Here is an 18,192-nt window from a genome sequence, read left to right as displayed (position 1 = left end):
AGCTCCTCCGCCTCGCTGTGCGCCTGGCAGCCCACCTGCCCCGAGACCCCCGGGGCCTCTTCGGGCCTGCGTCCCGTGCCTGGGGCGCTGGCCCCTGGCGGCCAGCGCTACCCATTGCCCTTCCCGTCCAGAACCCGCTCGGTCTGAGCCCTCCGTGCTCGCAGATTTGTCCCACCCGGGACAGGGAGGGAGAAGGAAGTCGCGCTCATTTTCTTAGACAGCGTTCAGGCGCTGTTTTTAAAAGGGGGGGGGGGGTTTCTCACAAAAATTTTATTATGAAATTTTGCAAATAGACAGGAAAGTTGAAAGAACAGCACAACGAACGTCCGTTTACCCCCCACCTGGATGTAACAACACACTGCAACACTGCAACACTTGCTTCCTCTCTCTGGCACAATGTGTGCCTGTGTTAGCTGTATCGTTTGAAAACTGCAGCCGCGGTGACATTTCACCTCGCCACTCCAGCCTGCATCTTCTGAGAATAAGGGCATCCTCCTACTTACCTTCAATACCATTCTCACACCTAAGAAAATAGACTCTCCGTCCCTAACAGCCTGTAGCATTCCCAATAAGGGCTCGTTTCCCTCCTGTTGCCCCGGTCAGTCTTACAATCAGTTTCCCTTCTTGGACTGGGACGTGTGCAGACAGTTGTTCCCTCCCTCCGGGCTCTGTCCCCCCCAGCGGACGGCCTGCACGTACGGGGCCTGCCCCGGGGCCTCTCTCCCTGAGGGCTTGGCAGGGTGGAGAGGGCAGGGGAGTCCCGACGAGGCTGGCCTCAAACGCGTGGGAAGAGCGCTAAGCTCCTGCGGTCCGAGGCCCCGCTTTTCCTCCCCCAACCAAGTCAGGCACCCCCAGCAAGCACCGCGCCAGAGGCTTTGCGCAGCCACCTTGCTCCCTCCGGGCAGCTCAGAGGACACTGCGGGGGAACCAGTGGGCGCGGGGTGGCGTCCGTCCTACGCGTCTGGGTGCGCTCTGCGCTACCCTGTGCCCGTGGCTTTGCCATTTCCCATTTTCTCTTTTTTTCTCCCTGAACCCCCGCTCTTCAGCTCTGTACCAGCTATACTGGGCGCCCTGTGCCCTTTTCGGCCCTTCCCGCCTGCGGGCCAAGGTCGTGGCGTCGAGCGCCTGCACCCCCTCATCCCCCACCTCTCTCCCGCTCCCCCACTCCCCCGCTCCCCCACTCCCCCTTTCCCTCCCCCTTTCCGCCCCCGGGCCGGGAGCGGCGCGGGGAAGGAGGGGCGTGGGCACCACGTGGCCACGCCCCCGGAGCCGGCTTTTTCTAGAGCAGCTGCAGGAGGCTCTCCGCCGGCCGCCCAGCTCGCCTCCCCGGGTGCGCACGGCTCCGGCCCCGCGCTCCGCTCCGCCTCCGCCACGCCGCTCCCCGAGCTTCGGCTGCAGCCAGCGCGGGAGCGCGCCCTCCGCGCCGCCACCCCGACCCCCGGCTCCCGGCTCCCGGCTCTCCGCGCCCGGCTCTCGGTCCCTGTGGCTCGGTGCCCGGCCCCTCACGCCCCGCGCCCTCGCCGTCCCCCAAGCCCCTGCTCTGCTCCCCGCCCGGGCCCCGCTCTCTCGCTGTCTGTTTCACCCCTCCGCACCCGCACATTCCTCCCTCTCTCTTTTGCTTGCTTGCTCGTTCGCTAGCTCTCAGACGCGGCGAAGCAGCTTCGCAGGGAAATCCCAGAAACCTTTGCAAAAAGCTGACAATGAAATTTAAGAAGTTCTTCGATTTCGGCGCCATTTTCGAGTGGATCGAGAGGTGACATGCGATTTTTTTAAAAAGGGACTTGTTGGCTGGCGTTTCTCCCTATAATAACGTTGGTTACGGCAGACTGAAAAAAAATCTGGTGACAATGCTGAAAAAGTTCTCTGTCGCTTTGGGGTTATGAAGCACGTTTGGGGGTCGGGGTGTGGGCGAACAGACACATGAGTGCGGCCGGGAGAATTCTTAGGAAACGGGCTGAAAAAAGCTAACATGGAGGGGCGGGAAGAGAAAATCGAGTAAGGGGCAGTGACCGCCTGTCAGCCTCGCCAGGGTCGGGATCGACTGGTTTTGACAGACTGTAAATGGACTTTTTGTGGCTCTTAATTTGCAAGCAGTAAAATATGTCTTGGAAATAAATGTGTGATTAATTTTGCATTGTCTTTTCCCTATTAAAACTTTCAAGGTTATTTAGTTTTCCCTGTAGGAAACTTGACATTGGGAAAGTTGGCACGAATGCGCCGAGGGAAGGTACATCGTGTCTGGGGGGGGGGGGGGGGAGAAGGCATCTACAAAATTAAGACAAAACGTTGTAAAATATGAACAGAGGAAGAGGCGTATTCTTTGGCTCTTAAATGATCTGGCCAAACAGTTCAGTTCGGAAGGAGGGGTGTGGGGCTATGGGCAACTCAAAAGTATCGATTCTTTGTCTATTGTATCAGCGACTGACTCTCTTCTGGAGTGACAAGACGCTTCTTTGTAATCTCTTTTCGTAAGTAAATTTCAATCTAAGGGGAAATCCATAAACTAGGGGAGCAAGGTGGCTTTTTAGGAATGTAAATCGTTGTACTGTCACTGGGAGAAAAAAAAGGGGTTAAGTGAAAAGTACAAGTGAATTCGATTCCAGTGAGTTTGCAGAGCAATCTGGAAGGGACCTTCGCCTTTGACACCGTTGCTATTTCGAATGAACTTTTGTTTTTCTAAGTAGTCAATAAGGAAATGTTAAATTAGTGATGACTTTAACATCTGATGTGATGGTTCACATATTTGTGTGGAACATAAATATTTAATTGGGAGAAGGTTGTGGAGTTTTAAAGTATAACTGTACGTTTGCTAAACATGTTTTTGTTTTTGTTTTTTTCTTTTTAAGGGCAACCAAGGACGTTTATCTCCATTAATACCAAAAGTCAAAGTTGTTTGTGAATAGCGTAGCCAAAACAAGATGAAATTTAGAGACACTTAAATGTATGTGCCAATTTAGGGAGCGGGGTTATTATTAATAAACTAGTTTACAGTGACACAAGTAGTGCATTTGGTAACACTGGATCTCAGTCTGGTGTTATGAATTTTGTACTTAGTCTCATTGAATACTCTGCACACTTTATTAACTAATAAACAGGACACAGCGTCCATTATACTGGTTTTGAAAAACCGATGTAACTTTTAAATGAACCAAACACTTAGCAGACGTGGATACTTTGAGTGTCTAATACTTGTATTGAAACGTATTTTAACTTTCAAAACCATTAGAGTTTTGTACCGGTTTTGTTGTTTTAACTTTTAGGTTTGTGATTGAGGGTTACAGGGTAGTAGTTTCTTCTATGCTTAATTGACTGTTTCCTTTAAACAGTATGGGGGAGGATGCATGTAACTTATTACTAATGTGTGTCCATTTTAAAAAGGAAAAAGTGGTATCTAATGAGTTAATCATTAAGGAGTATGCACAGTGCCGGCCATTTCAGGACGTGAAAGAGTTTCTGTGGAACTGCTTGAGACAAGAAGGAGTGATTTGACGTCAAGTATTGAAACTTTTTGATTTATGTTTTGATAGGTGACATTGAAAGGTATAAAATATTTATAAATACGTTTGAGTAATCAGTTTCATGTGTAAACATCCAGATATTTCAACTCGGGACAGTTATCTCTCATTCTTTAATACCTTTAAAAAGAACTCAAAGCAGGGTGTTTGCTGTAATAATGACACACTGGCGAGTTAAAGAGGACGTCTGATGCTTCTGTGGATGGATCTATATTTCCCAGCTATCATATATGTTAAAATTAGCTGAAGCTGCCAGAGACATTTTGGTGATCTTCTTTAAGTCAATAAATGAAAAGTTATTTTTTTTTAGTGGGGACATTGAGTGAGACTTAGTTATAATATACATCAGGTAGAAGTTTCACTAAGACTTTGAAGCTGGCAAGAGTGATCCAGATGTTGCCAAACTGCCTCAATTTATTTTCTTACTATTCTTACCTTCAGAGGTAAGATTCTTTCCCACCCTAACTCCTCTCTCTCAGCCCTTGACTTTTCACCGCTACACTTTTCCAAGATTCATCCTCTGGGGGGAAAAAAATTGAGAGTCTCATTTTTCACTACACCTGCCGATCCTGGAAATCAAACGGCGAAGTTCTAAAAAGTACGTCGATTTGGACTGACATTTTGCTTTATTCCTCGCCATTGGACGGGGCGGGACCAGGCTTCCTTCCAGTCACCTTGTCTTTCTCCATCTGCAGGTACCCCAGAGCGATCCCCCTTCGTTGACTCGGAGGGGATGCAGCAGCAATTCATGTTTTGAAGTGCTTTAAACGGTTCAAAACGTGAGGCGCTGCTATACCCCCTCGCGAGGAAGTAGGAAGGTGGGGTTCTGCTGGACGTGCGCTCCCGCGGGGCGCCTGCTCCCCAGGCCAGCTCTGGAGCAGGTAGGTGGGCGGGGGCTTGCGTCTCTCTTCCTCTCCCCTCTGCCCCCTTTCCCCACCCACGAGGCCCCGCCAGAGTCCGGGGAGGGCGCAACTGCATGCCAGGGGCTGGGGGTGGTCGGGGCCGTGCGCAGGCTATGCGAGCCGAAGAGGGACGCGGCGCCCCGCACTCAGCCGTGCCCTAGCAGCGGGAACAGTACTGCAGTGGGCGATCGGTGCTCTGGAGTATTGTTTCTGCTGCCCGGGCAAGGCTGGGACTCCTGCACGGGCCCACCCACTAGGTAAGTCCCAGTCCAGCGCCCGCCGTGTCCGCCCCAGCAGCGAGACCCGGGAGAGGCGCGTTTTTCCTCCGTCCAACCTTTGCCCGCCTTTGAATGTGTAAATAGGTGTGAAAAAGATACTGCATTTCAGCACTCCTTTCCCTACCTGGGTAAAATTTAAACGATAGGAAAAAAATTCCTAGTGATTAACTAGAATACCACCCACAGGACAAAAAACGAAGAAAGAATACCTTCAAGACCCAACAACTAAATAGGGGGGGCGGTTATTGGAAAAGGAGTAGCGGGGACGCCGGAAGGTGACCCGCTGCAAGCAGTCCCCACGCCGCTCTGCGGCTCCTGGTAAATGGCTCGCGTCCTGCATGTGGAAAGGACGTTGGAGTCCAGAAAAGGTGAACGTTTCTGGCCCCTTCTCGACACCCTCTCCACCCTTCTTCCTGTCTGTGTTGGGGGGAGCTTCTGTCGAGATCGGGCGAGGCCCGGGGCCTGGTCCGCCGGTGAATCCCAGGCGGCGTGGAGAGGCGCTGACCTGCCCGATCTGAGGCCTGAAGGGAGCGCGAGGACCCGAGGGGGTGGCTGTGGAATGAAGCTCTGCGTTTCAAGCTGCTGCTTGCCCTATCTTGCCCTATCTCCCAAAATCTGGTCCCAGAATTCTACCCTGGACGCGCCGCCCCAAGGCCACCTTGGTCGCCCGGGGGCCTCCCATAAGGGATTGCCCCGCTGGCAGGGCACTAGCTTGACAGCTCCTGAGAAAATGGCAGCACCTGAGCTGTCGACTCAGGGCCTCTTCCTGCCCCCCTGGACTCTATTGCTAATGACCTCGAAAGCCACCTCCATCTCTTCCTGGGGGCCCCGAGTCTACGCTAGGAGCTTCACAGCGGGCCTGGAAAAGAGAGGGCTCACTCTCTGGCTGACGTCGCACTTCGCCTGTAAAAATCACTTTAGGATTTTGGTTTGATCCGGCGCACGGGCAGGTCAAGGACTATTGGCAAAGACAGAGGGAGGTGTGGAATCTTTCCCACGCTTTCCGTCATCCTGAAAGAAACCAAGCACACGAAAACCCCTCTTGTCTGGACGGGCTGCCGGGAACTGGGCTTACCAGTGGAGCCCCCGGAGGAGGTCGGCTTTGGGGAGCCCGGGGTTCCAGGCAGCCCGGAGACGGGGCTCAGGCTCCCGCCGCCCCCACGCGCACTCTCCCAGACTCCCTTGCGCCACGGCGGACGCGGGCGGGTCGGGGCCCTTCCGGCCGCCGCGGACCCTCGGGCTCCCGGGGCGCCGCCACCCGGCTGCCTGGGGCCAGTCCGGCTCTGCGCGGCCGCCGCCGCCGCCGCCCCGCCCCACCCCGGCCGCGATCCCCGGACCGGGAAGCCCGAGAGTTGGCTCCCGGCCGGCCCAGGGCCCCGCAGGCCAGCAATCCCGAGGCCTGAACGGCGAACAGGTTCCCGCACCCGCCTGGCTTAGTGCTTGGGGTTGGGGAGGCACCTCGAGGCTGACCCCCTGCCTCTCACCAGCTCCCTTTTCTCCCTTTCTCCCCCCTCGGGACGGGTCCCCTCGAGCCAGAAGGAAGCCCGGCAGCAGCCAGCGCCCACCCTCCGGGAGGACTACGCCCGCGCCCGCCGGCTCCCTCCAGCGGGACGCAGGTGAGAGACCGCGAGGGGCGGAGGGCGGGAGCCGCGACCCTGATTGGGGGCGTTGCCTTCCAGATGCGCTGTGGCGCTTTGCCCCGGGCCCCCAAGAGGCATCGAGATTGAGGGCGTCCACGGGGCCCTCAGACTGCGTGGTGCCCTTTTTCTGACTTAAAGCAGTCATCTTTCACCATTATTCACACGGTCGAAGTTGCAGTTTGCCTAGATTTTTCTCCAAGGAGAGAAATGTGAATAAAACAATATTTTAGCCAAACATTTCCGTGTCAATTAAGAAGATGGCAATTCGTTCCAGACTATAAATTCTCTGTAACAGCTTTCTAAGGTATTCGTTCAAATTGTTTTTCAGCATTGCTAAATGTGCACCATAATGTGTGGGAGACTTGTGTAAGATGAATCCATTTATAGTCGACGATCAATTGATCCGATGTTACCACCTTCAAGGAGGCACCTTTCCATTGTTTCCTCATCTTTTCCCAGCACATGTTATTTGTTAGGAAGCTGTGTGCACACGGCATTGTATTAAGTTTATTAGACAGGCGTGGCCCATAAACTAGGAAAAGTTTAGTCAAGCTCTAAATTTAAAATTCCGCATTTCTGTAAGTTGTGGGACAAGATATATAGGTTACTTTTATAAGCTAGAATTGATCATAATTTAAAAATATTTTAAGCACAGGGATATTTTTTGAAGGCATCCAGCATTTCCAGTTAGCAGTACTGACTTTTTTTTTTTTCCAGCAAAGGAACACTACATCAACACTCTTGGCCCGGATCTGGACACAGAAGACTCCTGTTTCAAGAAAATACAGTCATCTCTCAAATCCTGTAATTTATATGCATTCTAAACTCACTAGGTATTGAAAACCACCCAAGTGTCCCACACCATGGGGTAAAATATAATCAATCACTCGGTGTAATATTATACATCCTTTAAAAATGGTATTGGAAAATGTTTTATGATCAGTAAGTCAAAATAACTCTCTCCCACCGTTTCTTTCTCCCTGCTGCTCCCTGATACCCACGCTTCTTTGTTCCATTTGGCACGTAAACTTGTTTTTCCCGCCAAATGAGTCAGTCATGATGGGAACGTCAATTGATTTGAACAGATGTGTGTCAATGTTACTTGGGAAACTAGATGCCAATAACCAGGGCCACAAAAAAAAGGCAGTGGTTGCAACTCTGTAAAAATTTACGCGTGCATACAGACAATGACTAAAGTGGAACCCCAAATAGGAAAACAGTTGGATACACTCCAGTGCTTGGAGATTGAATGATTGTATGCTGCTTTTGATTTTCACTAATACGAGTAACTGTCCAATTAAAAAAGACCTACTAAGGACTCTGCAGTGCAAATTATTTTGCTGATTGTTTTTAAAACACCATACCTATCAAATCATCAAGGCAGATGGGGCAGCAGGGGACTGGGTTTGTTCCCCCAATCCTGGACCATTATTAGGCTCAGGGCAACACTTGGAGAAAAGGTCATCCTACACAGGTGGGAGTTAACTTCTAGGCAGCTTTCCTGAGAGACGACACAAGATGAAAATAGAAATAGGTCCAAAAAGCATTTTTTGGAAGATCAATGAAAGTTTATTAATAGGAATTAAAGACTAGAGTCAGGGCTCTATCCAAGTTGGCATAAATTTTTAGAGATCTATTTTCCCATCAGCCTACAGTGTAACTTATCCTCATTACCCTAAAACTTGATACATGCCTTTGTATTTAGAATAATTACATTACTCTTAAAGGAAAAACGATCTATGCACCAATTATAGCAAATGTGTACCTCCCTGCCACCCTACACCCCAGTCATTCTACCCGTTAGTTACTGCTCAATAAATGAACAAAGATCTGTTAGCTCTTTCATAATATCTTACCTATCTGCAGCCTTTACCTCCGTCCCCCCCCCCCCCCCCCCCCCCCCCCCGCTCCAGGAGTGATCTCTTTGGCAAGTTCAAAAAGACGTAGACCCCTGTGGGGATTGTAAATTGAGCCATTAGGGAGGAGCCCTGAGCAGACTTCCATTTCCGGCATTGCTTGGCTTTGGAGCACTCTCCTTACACCAGTGAGCTCTAGAATCTGAGCAGCCGTGGGAGTTTGGGCGGTGGCCCCGGCTCGGCCGATGCTATTAGTCTGGGAGCTGAGAACAGAGCAGTGTCCTGTAGTCTTGAAGACTTTGAAGCGTGATTCTCCCAAAGCAGCTCCCTCACCTGTCCCCTAACCCCACCCTGACCTGCTCGCCAGACTCGACTGTTGCCCCAAGACCAGACTTTTTAAAGTCCCGGCCACAAAACCGCAATAGTCAGAAACATAATAATCCCAAAATCTTGCCTTTTTTTTAGGGTGCGTTTACATGCTTTGCCAAATGCTTTCATAGTTTCTTTTTGCAACAACCCTGAGAGATAAATAGGATAAGACGTCAAAAAAGCAACGGCCAACAAGAAAACGGGCTTCTGGAGGTTGAGGATTTGTCCTAGGCTAGTCTGGGGCCTCTTCCTCCAGACCTCGTGCTGTGCCGCTTCTGTCATTATCTGTTAATCAGAACCGAACACACAGTAGTGACTAGAGCAGGAAATGGAGTTGAATTTGTTTGGTTAGAAAAATTAGAGGTGAAAGTTGTATGATGAGCTTTTGCCTACACCCTGGACACTTCCTGGGTGAGGCCCAAGACTGGCCCCAGGATGACTAAATAGTGACAGTAAATAGCGCAGCTGTATACACGTAGGTGTGCACAAACAAGAACAGTGTTAAAATCATTTAAAATCTCTGACCGTATTTGATACTTTCTAAAGACTCAACCAAATTAGTCTTAAGGAAACAGATGGAATGTCCAACCATAGGGGTTAACTTAATTTAGTCACTCACTCAATGGAACCTTTTTCATCAGCCATTACAAATAATAATTTTAAAGACTACGTCGAAACCTGGAAAACGCTTATGATACCATGTTTTACAAATCAGGGACATAAAATCATGTGGACACCACAGTTGACAAGCGGGTCTATATAGGAGCAGAAACTGGAAAGAACATCAAAGCAAACATACTTGTTGCTTAAGGTGGTGGGATTCGAGCTGAAGTTCTTTCTCTGCTTTTACAATGTGTCTTTCGTTATGCCATATTTTTTGTTACGTTGTCAAACATAATTCTCTGAAAAGTCTTTAGGGGTCACGGGCGATGCAGCAATTTTGGGTCAAGGATGCACAGACCTCAGACGTCTCGGGGATCATCATGTCACGAGATACCACTGTGCACTTGTGACAGATTGATAACTGAAAGGTCTGGGAGCCGCTCATCTTCACAGCAATACAACTGGTAAGTATTACAAGACCCATGGATGAAAAGATCGAAAAGTGGGCCCTAAGCAAGGAAGAAAAAGGTTGCTGCCGCGGAAGGAGGGGGATGAGTTGTACTTTGATAGTTTAATGGGGGGGGGGTCAGACTTTGTATCTTTAACTATCATTTAAGTTCTTTGTAATGAATTGAAATTCATTTAAGGCATAAGATTTTATATGCGTGCTAGAATGTTAAAGAATTTATGCTCAAGCACACAACTGGAAAAACATGAACCATAAACACTACAGACACAGGGTCATCCTTAATATGTTGAGTCGATATCATGGTCAAGAAAAGGCATAAAAACTCCATGAACAAAAAGTCACAAAAAAAGAATACATTAAAGATGCTCATTTCAGTATTTTTGGGTTTTTTTGGCCACGCCACACGGCTTGTGGGATCTTAGTTCCCTGACCAGGGATCGAACCCGCGCCCCCTGCATTGGAAGAGTGGAGTCTTAACCACTCAACCACCAGAGAAGTCACTCATTTAACTATTTTTAAGGGTAGAAATTAGAAACATCCTGATGACCAATAACAAAGATTGGGTAAATAAAATATGGTGTCTCTAACATGTGACAAGAGAATATGCTCTGGCTGAAGCATTTAGTGATAAAAGAAATGAGCAGATTTTTTTGCACTATTCCCATCCATGCAATCTGAGTATACAGGGAGCATTCTGCATGCAGTTTTGTTTCAATATACAGATAAAAGGCTGAGAGGAAATATGTCAAAACTTTAACAGTGGTTATCTCTGAGTTGTGGTATAAAAAGTGATCAAAGAAAGATGCTAAACTATTTTTGCGATGTGTTCCTAATATGTAATCTAAATGTATTGGGAACATTTTGCATTCATAGTTTTGTATCAATAATGTGGAAAGAAGCTAGGAGGACGGATACCAAAAGTCTATCAAAGAAAGATGCTAAACTATTTTTGCGATGTGTTCCTAATATGCAGTATAAATATATTGGGAGCATTTTGCATGCATGGTTTTGTATCAATATACAGATAAAAAAGGCTGGTGGGAATAAACCAGAACTTGTATAATGGTTATCTGTGGGTTATGACATCATAAAGTGATAAAAGTAAGATACAAAATTATTTTTGCAATATGTTCCTGAATATGTAATATAAGTGTATTGGGAACATTTTGCATCCATAGTTTTGTATCAATATTTAGAGAAAAGCCTAGGAAGAAATATAGCAAAATTTAATAGTAGTTATGTTGGGGTTCTAGTATTATAGATGATATCTGTCTTTCTCTTTATACTTTTATGTATTTTCCAAGTAATACTTGTATAAACAACAAGATGCATTACTTTTATAGCGATAATAAAACTTATTTTATGTTTTTAAAGAGTTTGTACTTATTAAAAAAAAAAAAAGCATGGTCCCCTGACCCAGGGATGGGGAAAGTCTTCCCATTTGGGTAGCAATGGGCCTAGAATCCATTTTCCAACCTGTCTGGGCAAAACCTACACAGCTTTGGTTGGCTCCGTGGTGCAAATGTATGTTATCATTTACTCTTGGCAAAGGAAAGAGAAAGTATAATTTAAAAATATAACCATGACAGAGGAATAATAGTACTATTGCTAAACAAACTGCTATCTCCTGTCTAATCAAAGTAACACTTTAAGAAGTGTAGAAAGTTGAAACAGGCTGCTTTTCCTCCAGGAGCAATTGAGGTCGCGGGACTTGGATTGCCGCCCAGGGCCTCAAGACACGTTGGCCAGTTTGGGACATGCCTGAGTCAGGAAAACACCTTACAGAAAGTCTAATTCCACTTAGCTAACTTTTTGCAGATGCAGATAAACCCCCTGCATTTCCCACAACTCTGCTGCACTCCATAGCAACCCTGGTGGTGGAAAACACATGTGCCACTCGAATTTCAGCTTTCCCTGTTCCCTTAAGAGAGACAGAGGCATTTGGAGACACACCAGGCAGTTGCACTGATTTGAACAGAGACACTACCTCAGAAGAGGACTAGGGTCCCCCCCGATCCTTTTAGAAGCGCTCTGGGGAATCTGTTTCCCCCCCCAAAGAATCATTCACACCCTGTAGCAAGTCCATATTATTAAACATAACTTTTGAAATATGTCCATCATATTCCTTAAAGCAGAAGCTGCAGTTGTGAGGCAAAAATAGACTTTGAGAACGTTCCTCCAGTTTCCTGGTGCCATGCCCCTTTTCTGCTTAAGGACAAATAATCATACAACCAAACGTGTCCTTTTGCAAAAATAGGCGTGCTCCTCTTTAATCTTTCATACGCATTTTTCTCTGCCGCATTCTAGCAATCTGAGCACATTTTCGGGGTGCCTAGCTCTGGGCTACTTACTTGTGGGGAGAGGAGAAGACGGGAGAGAAGCAGGTGAAGATGATGCTGATCCAAAGCACCCTTGAACACACGAATCCTGTCCTCTGTCTGCTACTGGGTACAGAGCTGGGGCTTTGACCTTCTGAGCCAGGGCAGACCATACAGAAAATCTGCTTTGCTTAGCTGAATTATCCAGCATCTTCCTTTCGCCTAGGCTAGACCAAGAGCATGGAATAGGGGAAGGGTGTGGGAGGGCCCCCTTCCTCAATGGAAGCCTTCCTGTCCAGCTGAGGGGGCGGGGAGGCGGAGAAGGCGAGAGACAGAGAGAGAACCCTTAACATAAGCACTGACCATAAACTCATTTCATTTACCGGAGAAAAAAAGCTCCAGCCCAAGAGGGGCTGGGGGGCAGGGCAGGGGCCGGCGCAGAAGGAGCTGGGAGCTTCCCTTTGCTAACAGGGTCAGTGCAATCCCTCATTTTACAGAAGAGGAAACCGAGTTGCTGAGAGAGAGGAAATAACTTGTAGAGAGGTCGCGCAGAGAATTGGTGGCGACGTTAGAACTTGAACCTTCATCTTCAGGGCTCTTTCCACTGTAATACACCGCGTCTAAAGGACAGAGAGAGCGACCCAGGAAGCCGCTAGAAAGGATGTGGGGCTTGAAGAGCACCTGCGAAGGTGGATGGGGCCAGAAGAGGCAGGCGAGGACATTCTAGGTAGGGGACAATGGCCGGCACAGGCAGGGATGGATGAGCTGTGCCAATGCAGGGGTCAGGAGGTAGGTCTGGGGGAAATTGCTAAGGTCAAGTATAGCTTCTCAGCGTGGGCTATGCAGACCCTAGAGGAGATAAAACAGTGTCCCACAGAATACACATGGCACAACTTCCTAGAGGACAAATTTGATTCAGTAGTGGGTCATTTAAAGCACTGTTTTTCTAAGACAAGCACAGAGTCAAAAAGATAAAACTGAGATCTCAAAGTCATTTCAAGTTTGTTGCAGGCCCCTGTGGGCTGCCCCATGACTCCCACCCCAGTCTCATTAGGAGGATTTACGCACTCGTCTCTAGACCTTTGGCTGTTTGCTTTTCCTGCCAGTACGAGGGTCCTCGACTTCTGATAACAGCTGCCCTGCTCTCCCCAGCCAGTCACATGATTCTGGAAGAGCTGCCCATCACAGGAAACTGCTAGAGCCTCATGTCAGGCACATGGCCCAGGTCAGGCCAATCCCATAGTATCCCATGCCCTTTTCCACATGGATTACGCTCGAAAAAGCTCATGTGACCCAAGCCTAACCAATGAGAATACTTCTCTGATTCGGGGGCTGGGGGTTTAATCCTGAAATAGTCTCTCTTGCAGTTTCTAAGCTTGGGGCTGTATGGGGCTATGCCCTCACCCACCCTGGTCTTGCATGTCCATCACTGGGAGGAAGTCCATCTTCAGCAGGAGAGAATGCGAACAGCATGCACACAGAAACACTGAGAAACACAGGAGGAAGGGGGGGCAGTGGGAGGGGAGGGAGGCAAATGACCTAACTTAAGTCCCTGATTCAAGGTCCAGAGCACGTATGGTCTGTTGCTTTTTTGTTAAGCAGGTTTCATTTGATTCATTCAACAAATACTTACTGAGAAGCTTCTAGGTGCCAGGCACCATCCTAGGGTCTGGACATAGTGTTAAACAATGCTCTCGTGGAGTCTGCATTCTAGATTGAGTTGTGCTTCTGTCACTTGCAGCTGAAACAGTGCTGCCTGCCAGATCGTGGAAGAATGTACATGCTAAGGATAAGGACCAGAGAGAGAGAGAATCTACACTATAAACAAGGGAGGCTGAAACTTCTTGAGCAGAGAACTCATGTGATCTTTCACAGAAGTCTGAATCTGAGGCAGGCCAGGTTGGAAGTGGTGACCGTGAAAAGGCTGGAATGGCTGGGACTTCAATCTGCTCCATTTCTGAAATACTCTCATGAAGAGGACGTCATGGTTCCTGGGATGAAACACAACTTAGAAGGAAAATAAAGTGCTTCTGGGAAGCGCTCCAGGCCCAGCTCTTCTGGCACTCCCACCGCTCCCCGCCCGCATTGCTTGTGTGCTTCAGCCTTCCCTGGGCTGCTCCATTTTCCATTTACGTGGGGTACAGATGCCACTGACCGGAACATGGTAGCTGAAGGGAAGGCCCATAGGAGCTCCCGTCTAGGCTGCCCTCTCCCTGCCCCAATGCACCCACCTAAGACCCATCCCAAGTGCTTCCTTCTCCATAAGACTCCCTTGACCGCACCCACCCACGTAGAACCTCCTTTGAGCTCCAGCCACTCTCATGTCCAGGCACTTTGCTCATAGTAGAGGTGGCTTTTTTTCAGGTGAGACTCCTGCAATTCAGTAGGAAGCTGCATGAGGACTCGCCTTCACCACCTCCCCTGTGGAGACTGAACCTGTGCCTGACACTGCAGAGGGGGTGCTCCACCCCAGCTGGTTGACGGGGCTGATTGTAGAGATGGCTCAGGGGTACGATGAGCAGAAGTCCTTTTCCTGGGACAGTCCTGGTTTCGGCCTATTTTATTGCCATAATTATCAGCAGCGTCCTCTCACTTTCAAAAGTATCTCGTGATAAAACACATTGTCACCTACTCATCTGGAGAGTACTGAAGGGGATACTGTCACAGCCAAGTTGAAAAAGCTCCTGATATAAGATGAAAATATTTATAAAATCAAAACCGCATTATGTTGCAAATTATATCGCAAATCTGTGCTCTGTCACTTGGAACTGAACATGCTCCTTGCAGAGCTCTGGAGAGTCTTGCCTGCTTGGCTGCATCTGGTTCCCACACTCGCTTGAACACATGAAGCATTGAAGCCATAGTTCAGCCTGTCACAAGATTCAGGTATTGCCTCCATTTATTTCATGCCATGGGTATGTAAACTAGCATTGTTACGCCCCACAAAGACTGGAAAGGCTCCCGAGCTCAGTCCAGAACCACAGAGTTCAAAGGCAATCATGAACGCACGGGAAGTCCAGCAGATGGGGCAAACTGCTGCTTGATGATTTTTTTCAGCTCTTAGCTTGTGAAAGTCTGCCTCCCAGGGGCAGCCAGAAGAGAAGAAAACAGCCTCATCCCATCACCCTCGCATCTTCCTCTCTACCTCTGTCTCCCCAGAGTGATGGCATCATCCTGCCACTGCTCCAGTTGGGAAGTTCCATCTGCTTACCATACTCACGGTCTTCGGAGTGGGGTGCCTATGAGACAAGCATTTCTCCCTTTGGTGGATAAAAGAGGGCTACAAATTCTTTTTTTTTTTTGAAACGTTTTATTTTATATTGGAGTATATTTGATTCACAGTGTTGTGTTAGTTTCCAACAAGGGCCACAAATTCTTTGACATTGCTCCCACTGGGACATGGGGTCTGTGTCCTCTCCCCTCAAATCTGGGCTGGCCTCAGTGCCTTGCTGCCCAGTGTGACAGAAGTGGCCTTGCAGCTTCCACCTGGGTCTCCTGGAGCCTTGTACTTCCACGTACAAGTCCAGCTGCTCTGAGGATGTGGTGCTGGAGAAACCATGTGAAGAGATGCCGTGGACTCCAGTAAGGAGAGAAAGAGATGCCCAGGCAGCCCCTAACTGTTCCAGCCCCCAGCGGTTTGGATCATTCCAGCTGAGTCCCTGGATATCACAAGTCATCCCTGTCAAATTGCAGGTTCCTGAGCAAAATCAATGATTGTTGTTGTCTTAAGACACTACATTTTGGGGTGGTTTGTTACGTAGCAATCCATAAGCAGGGTACTCCCTCTTGCCAGTATTGATTTATCACTTCTTGGAGCATAAGTCTGATGCGCTATTAAGCTCTAGGACCAAAAGTGAGGATGGGGAAGGACCAAGGGGTGAAGGGGACCCTGTACTTCTGCACTCCTAGTTCCATAATGTGAGAGCAATAGTGGGGGTAGGTGAGAGAATCGTTAGACAGTAAAGGGGATTTTTTTAAATTTAGTATTATGTGATTATTTTTAGTTTCCTTTTGTTATGGCAAGTGGAAATGGTTTTGTGTTTATCATAGTGAAATCAAATTATACTTAAAAATAAATGTATGTCACACCCATTAGGATGACTACTATGGAAAAAAAAACAGAAAATAACAAGTGTTGGCAAGGACATGGAGAAATTGGAACACTTGTGCATTTCTTGTAAAATGGTATAGCAGCTGTAGAAAACCACATGGCAGTTCCTCAAAAAATTATACATAAAATTACCATGTGATCCGGCAATCCCATTCCTGCATATATACACAAAAGAATTGAAAGCAGAGATTCAAATAGATATGTATACACCAGTCAGTGTTCATAGCAGCATTATTCACAGTAGCCAAAAGGTGGAAATAACCCAAATATCCATCTACAGATGCATGGATAAAGAAAATGTGATATATCCACACAATGGAATATTATTCAGCCTTAAAAAGGAAGGAATTTCTGATCCATGCTACAACATGGATGAACCGTGAAGACATTATGCTAAGTGAAATACGCCAGACACAAAAGGGCAAATATCGTATGATTCCATTTATATGAGTTATATGCTTTCATGGTAGTCAGACTCACAGAGACATTAATTCTGGTAGCTAGCTGCATTCTTCAAGGACCCGGCAGCAGAATGATCCACCGCTGAGTCATCCCAGTTTTATTGCCAGGGGCCCAGCAGCGGGGGAGCCCCTCTGGCCCAGCACCTCCCCAGAGGGTGCTTCCAAACCTCCAGTAAGAGACCAGACTCTTACAGGTCAGAAGAGTTAACCACAGAGCATAGGTACTGCTGGGACATCCTGCAGACATGCAGGGCTTCCCACCTTCCCCAAGAACGGGGGGCGCAGGCACACTCTCGGGCAACGACTCCGGAGGACCACCCCTCCCTGTGGCCTCGTGGGTGGACCCATGCGCGTTACCCGGACCTGGGTTGGGGTCGGAGTCTGGGGGAGAAAGGTCAGGCCTCCCGGCTCCCCCCAGGGCCAACCACCTCCACCCAAGGCTGACCAGCTACCGCCCAAGGGTTTTAAACCTCTGCTCCGGATGCGCTTAGGTACTTGGACGGGGGATGCGCGACAGGGGAGCCGGGGAGCCGAAAGGTCTGTACGCGACCACCCTCGGGACACAAACCTCGGCATGGCGCTGCCAACCTGTGAGCACGCATCCATGTGGAGGGGCAGCCTGGCACATGTGGGGCGTCTTGGTCCAAGTAGGTTGAGGAAGGCACCAATATGGGGGTGGGGGTGAATTCTAGAAGATCTGCTGTTGCTAACACGTGACACAGCTGAGGATGAGAGCTATTCACCAAACCAAAATGGAAAGGATTAACTGAAAGTCTAAATGAATGAGAACTCCACCACCTTCGCCCCAACCTCCCTTCCCCGCTGAGCGTCCAGAATCCTGGCAACCTGGCTTATGACCCCAGGTAGGAGGTGGGGGTTTACTCTATGTAGTAGACACCTCTGGTGCCTCTCGTCCCTTCTACCTAGGCCACCTTTGATTTCATCTGCACAAGTGCACCATTTTGTACAAGATCAGACTGACCTCATGCTGGCAGCGGCTGACCTTCAGGGAGCATTAGGTCTCTTTTTGCTTTCAGTTTCAAGGCCTTCTCTGATGCTGTATGTGCTATGGTCTGAATGTTTGTGTCTCCACCCCAGAAAATTTATATGTTGAAACCTAACCCTTAAGGTGATGGTATTAGGAGGCGGGGCCTGATTAGGTCAGGGTGGGAGGTGATTAGGTCCTGAGGGTGGAGCCGTCCTCAGGAATGGGAGTAGTGCCCTCATGAAAGAGGCTGGAGAAAGATCCCTTGCCCCCTCTGCCAGCAGAGGACATAGTGAGAAGAGGCCAATATATGAATCGGGAGGCAGGCACCATGATCCTGCATCTTGTAATTGTGGTCAATTAACACCCCAGGGTTAATAAGACCCAGGCTTAACCCTCACCTGACAGGGAGATGGGAGCTTGTGTTTAAAGGCTGTAACTTCCTGCTCCTCAGTGGTCAATTCTGGGAGGCCTCAAAGCTTCTAGGGAGGCCCTGGGTGGAATAAAACCCATGTTTCCCACAGGGGTGACCTCAATAGCGCACGATTATATTGGCTTTTCCTCTTTCCCTGTGTCACTCTCTTAGCTCCCTCCTTCCAGCTTCCCAAGATCAACCCCCAAATAAATTACCTGCTCTCAAATCCTTCTCTCAGCCTCTACTTTTGAGGAAACGCAAATTAAGATA

General features: G+C 48.6%; 1 protein-coding gene across 1 annotated transcript; it reads left to right on the top strand.

The window, feature by feature from the left end:
• Positions 1-5,017: 5,017 nt before the first annotated feature.
• Positions 5,018-7,929, top strand: LOC307180657 (uncharacterized protein; the record flags this gene model as incomplete). Its single annotated transcript, XM_079911018.1, has 4 exons — positions 5,018-5,533; positions 5,617-6,109; positions 6,232-6,311; positions 7,053-7,929. 4 exons carry the CDS (start codon positions 5,018-5,020, stop codon positions 7,173-7,175), a joined length of 1,212 nt encoding a protein of 403 aa, XP_079767144.1. The 3' UTR covers positions 7,176-7,929.
• Between the last annotated feature and the right edge of the window lie 10,263 nt (positions 7,930-18,192).

This window comes from Stenella coeruleoalba (genome assembly GCF_951394435.1).
Source record: "Stenella coeruleoalba genome assembly, chromosome: X".
Lineage (NCBI taxonomy): Eukaryota > Metazoa > Chordata > Mammalia > Artiodactyla > Delphinidae > Stenella > Stenella coeruleoalba.
This window is presented reverse-complemented; position numbering and strand designations above follow the sequence as displayed.